General features: G+C 38.1%; 1 protein-coding gene across 1 annotated transcript in view; it reads right to left on the bottom strand.

Annotated features, from left to right (window-relative positions):
• The window catches only part of HTR3B (5-hydroxytryptamine receptor 3B), a 34,249-nt gene extending 30,115 nt beyond the window's left edge, over positions 1-4,134 (bottom strand). Inside the window, exon 1 of the mRNA XM_044669025.1 lies at positions 4,095-4,134. Coding sequence (XP_044524960.1) covers positions 4,095-4,134 — 40 coding nt within the window. The remainder of the gene's footprint in view (positions 1-4,094) is intronic.
• Positions 4,135-4,778: the final 644 nt, after the last annotated feature.

Raw genomic sequence — 4,778 nt, 5'->3', positions numbered from 1 at the left:
GTTTTATATATATATATATATATATATATATATGTATGTATATATATGTATGTATATACATATACATACATATATATGTGTGTGTGTAATATATATAAATGTGAATATATAATATATATGTAAATATTATATATGTAACACACACACATATATATACATATGTATGCATAAAATGGATACTAAATACTTCCACATCCAGTACCCTCTTCCTGTGGGTCATCCTTGCTGCCCTTCTCTTGAAGGTCTGTTAGCAAATGTTGCCTCTCTCATTCTGGTAATAGTATCACAAAATCACAGAATTTATAGCTGGTACGGACTTTAGAAATAATCACACAAGATAAAAGGTAATAAGGGTCTCAGCTATAATGGTGGTAGCATAAGTAATAAGAAGGGGATGGATTTGAGTGATGGTATGGAGATAGAAATGAACACAGTGTGGTAATTGGCTGGATACGTGGAAAGAGAGATGGGGGTGGGTTTGGGGGGAATTGTGAGCACCCCCTTAGGACGGAAGTTCCTTGAGGACAGGGCCTGCTCCACTTTTGTCTTTGTATTCCCAGAGCCCAGTGCAATGTCTGGTATATAACCAGCACTTAATAAACAAATGTTTGTTGATTGGTTGATTATAGAAATCAATGAACACAGATGAGTAAGGATGAATTCATGTGATTTTTGTTGCATACCTTTCTACCCCCCCAAAATCGTACCTCTTCCTCTGGCTCATTAAATAAAAATGCACTTGTCAGAAAATGTAATCTTTGTTTTGAGAAAATTCTCTCTGGTTTCAGGGAAAAAATTGTTTCCTGTTCGCTGGGAATCTTGATTCATGGAAGGGCTGTAAGGGCAATGACTGGGGGGGTGGGGGATGGAAAGCAAGAGAAATGAGCACCAACAATTGTAAGTGACAAATTTGTGAATGCTTTCTCAGAATTGCAGAAAGATATTTTGTTCACAAGCTTTGCTAGCCCTTGGGGAACTTGAAGCTTCGCTAAGTCATTGGACTGAAGCAAATTGCACACCTCCTGCCAAAGTGCGTGAGTGAAATCTAATCTGGAGTGTCCTGGGCATGCATTCGCCTGGGCTCTCAGTGGTTTTGATGGTTATTTTGATGAGCTGCTGAAGGTATGAGGGATCCAGCAGGAAACTGTAAATGAGATATCTTCTCCCTGTGCGACAATCCTGTTTATACCCATTTCTTTATGAATGATGTCGTGTCACTTGCTGCCACAGGCAGCAATTTCTATGATTTATCAATGTCACTGTGACCAAAATGCTAACACAATTGTGCTGGAGGTACAGTTCCAGGCTCATTGTGGGCAGTAGAATATTCACCTTCATTATCATCAGAGCTAGGAATCTAATGAACATTTTACTTTCTAACCAGGCTCCCAAGAAGATGCTAAGCAGCTATTCAGCTAGCTGTGCAGGGGTGCTGAGGGATGAGGGATGAGTGATGGTGGAGGAGGCCAAGCCGGGAGGGAAGGGATACACTGAATCTGAGTAGCATTTCTTAAGGTTCTTTTGAATGGAGATTGTCAAAATGTGCAGTGTGTCTAGCCAGGGAAAATATTCATGAATAACACCCCCCCCCCATAGGATTTGTAGCTGACAATACAGCAGGGATGAAGAATTAGGATTTCCAATGAGCCTGCTAGCTGGGCAATGAGGAACTCACTTTTTGCTTTACTGGGGAGACCCAAATTCAGGTTTCAGGCAGGGAAACCCTGAATGGTGTGTATGTGCTAGTGTGAGGGAAATAAAGACTGACAGAAGACATAGTCCTGGGGAAAGAATGAGCCAGCCTATCCCCTTCCCTTCCATTATTTTTCTTAGGACACATTCCAGATATTCCAGGCCTGATTTGAGAAGGACACATACTCCCTAAAAGCTGTCAAAAATATCTGTATGAATTTCCAGAGATAAGGATAGAAGCACAAAAGTGCTTACGGAAAGAGGGGAGAAAAAAAGGAAATGAAAAAAACTGGAACTAGCAACAAAGAAAAAATAAAAAATTACGGAACAAGGTAATGAACAATTGGATTGCTTCAGTGTTCTAGAGGAGAAGACAGTATTTTTTAAAGGAGAAATAATAATTAATTACATTTCTACTATGAATGCAAATTTGCCCAAGGAGAAAGATCAATTACAAGAAAGAGATTAAGAATTTAAGTGACCATTAATTAACAGTAAATTATGCCCCCATGAAAGCTAATGTGACATTCACACAAGTACTAAATGGCTCACAGATCAGAGATATTTCAACAGACATGGATAGACACCATCAAGAATAAGGCTAGAAAGGATTCCTGGCCCCATTGTCTCCTTGAATATTCATTTTGAACTTGGAATATTTCACTTGTCTTCAGAGAAGAATCTCCTGAAAGTAGAATCTATGAGGGAAAGAGCTTTAAAGTACTTTTAAGTAGAGTAGGGCAATAGAAGTAAAAGAGAATGGAATTATGTCTTAGTTTTCTTTATTTTGATGAAAGGGTACAACTCTCTCCCCTCGCCTCTAGTTAATAGTGTTTCTTGTACCCATTTGGTTGTGTTACTTCAGTGAAGAGGGCTTCCTTCATTTGAGTGTGACTTCTTCAGTATTATGAGGAGCGTAAGCCCAAGAATTGGAAGGAAAGAGACACTAATGAGTCTAGAGGGGCTAAAGAGGAGTTTATTGGGACCATAAGTACGCAACCCTTTAAAAATTCCTATGTTAGGATAGAAAGTAGAAAGTGTTATTAGGCAGAAATTTTGGAATTGAAGAACCGCCCCTATATCTTCACAAGACAGTAAATATTCACTGGTAATTTGTTCAATCTTTCTGCATTTATATACCGTCTTCCTATTAGCCCAGCAAAATCCCAAAGGAGTTCTACTGCAACAGAAGTCCTTTCCATGATTTATGCTAGAACTGTTGTAAAACCCTTTCCATACCATATTTTGTGACTAAAGTTACCCATGATACAACCCACGAAAAAATCAGGGAAGTAGAAAATGATTTTAAAAGTTTTACTAACTTTCCTATCTTTTGGTAGAAAATAAAGCTTCTGCCTTCTGTCAGCTTCTGTCAGTCTATGGTTCTGGGTTCGTAGTTGTCCCCTAAGAATCCTCTTTTGGTACTTAACTTTAAAATCTGCCTCTATTTCCTTTGGCCTTTTTTTATGTTTTAAAATTTCTACCAATTTAAATCCAGTCTTTTTGGATCCCTTACCTTTGGGGAGCTGTAGGTCTCTATTCTTTTCCCTCATCCACTTGTGGATCATCACTTTGGTTTCTGACAGTGCACACTATTTCTGCCACAATGTTTGGACTTAAAGAATATCTATAAGAATTCTATCAGAGCCTCTAGGATTCCTATACCCCAATTTGGAAAGCAACAAAATGAACATAGATATTTGTTTAGGCGACAGCATAGAGTCAACAAAATCCCCCAAATCCCACCAAAATGTTTCAACTGAGTAGAATTAACGTTGCTCATGCTAAAATAGAAATGACATAGAATAGAAAAGGTACTCTAGCATGATAGATAACTTTTTTTTTCCAAGCTGGAGATTTTATAGATTCACAGTGATCTGTTTCAGAATAATTCCCATCTCCAGAACTATACTCTATAGAGCTTGAGATAAATCCTATAGTAACAAAAGAATATTCAAGTCTCTGAGGACATGGCATGCCCCTAGAAAACATTCACAGGACTTCTAGAGGCAAGGCGATTAAGAAGGATGTTTTTGCTTTTGTTTTTGTTTTCCCAAATGTGGAAATGAATTTAAAAATAGAATGTACCCAAAAGCTATCTATGAGAATAACTGCAAATAGGACTTGATTTTTAGAAAAGCAGTCACTAATTAAATCATTAAAACAATACACTTTAAATTCTTTTTTATCTGTAATGGGTATAAAAGCATATATCTATGGGTATCTAATTAAAACTGCAAAGTCCTAAATGAATGATTGGTCTCTATATATCTTCTCATTGCTGGCATTTTACAGATGGCTAATGAAATGAGCAATCAGGAGAGCGTGTACAGCATAGAGTATAAAAATACAACTCTTGGTTTCTAAAGAGTTGACACCCAGTAACCATTAAAGCCACTTACCTGAGACTGCCACTAGGACAAGTGACAACAGACCTGCCATCACCCCCTGCCTGAACGTTCAAGGGATGGTCCTCAAGAAGCAAATCAAAACATTGTTTATCAGATAGCTGAAGGATGACACTGAGCCTTTCCTAAGGAGGCTTCTCGGTGCTCAGCTCCAGTCTGTTCTTTTTTCATATGGTGCCTGCTTGTTGTCCAGGCTATTTTATAATCACTAAATGTGACCAAAGGCAAATAGAACTATCATCCAAATATTTTGGAGCTAATGCCAATGCCACGTCTCCACCTTCCCTCCATGGTTTCTCCTATGGAATCTGATCACTGGCAAGATTTTAATTTCTCTGACATAGGATAGCTAAGTGAATAATGGAATCTAAGGGGAGCCCCTAAGGAGTGGAAATTCCATTCTAATATGATTTCCTGTAGTGCTTTTACCTTAGGCTATGCTCTTGCTGACATACAAAAGGCTAATCCCATTAATAATTAAGATCCAAATAGCTACTCAAATCAGACTTAGGCAGTAACATCTTCGGCATTTGACAATAGTTACTGGGCTCTTGAATTACTCAGGCTAATGGAAATCTGTTATTGTTTAATGAAGAACAAATGCTAACAATGCACTGGGAAAAAATGCTGTCTGCTTTTTGTCCTTCCTGCATCCTTTTCATTAAAAGGCATCGACTT

Source organism: Gracilinanus agilis, chromosome 3 (genome assembly GCF_016433145.1).
Source record: "Gracilinanus agilis isolate LMUSP501 chromosome 3, AgileGrace, whole genome shotgun sequence".
NCBI classification, from domain to species: Eukaryota; Metazoa; Chordata; class Mammalia; order Didelphimorphia; family Didelphidae; genus Gracilinanus; species Gracilinanus agilis.
This window is presented reverse-complemented; position numbering and strand designations above follow the sequence as displayed.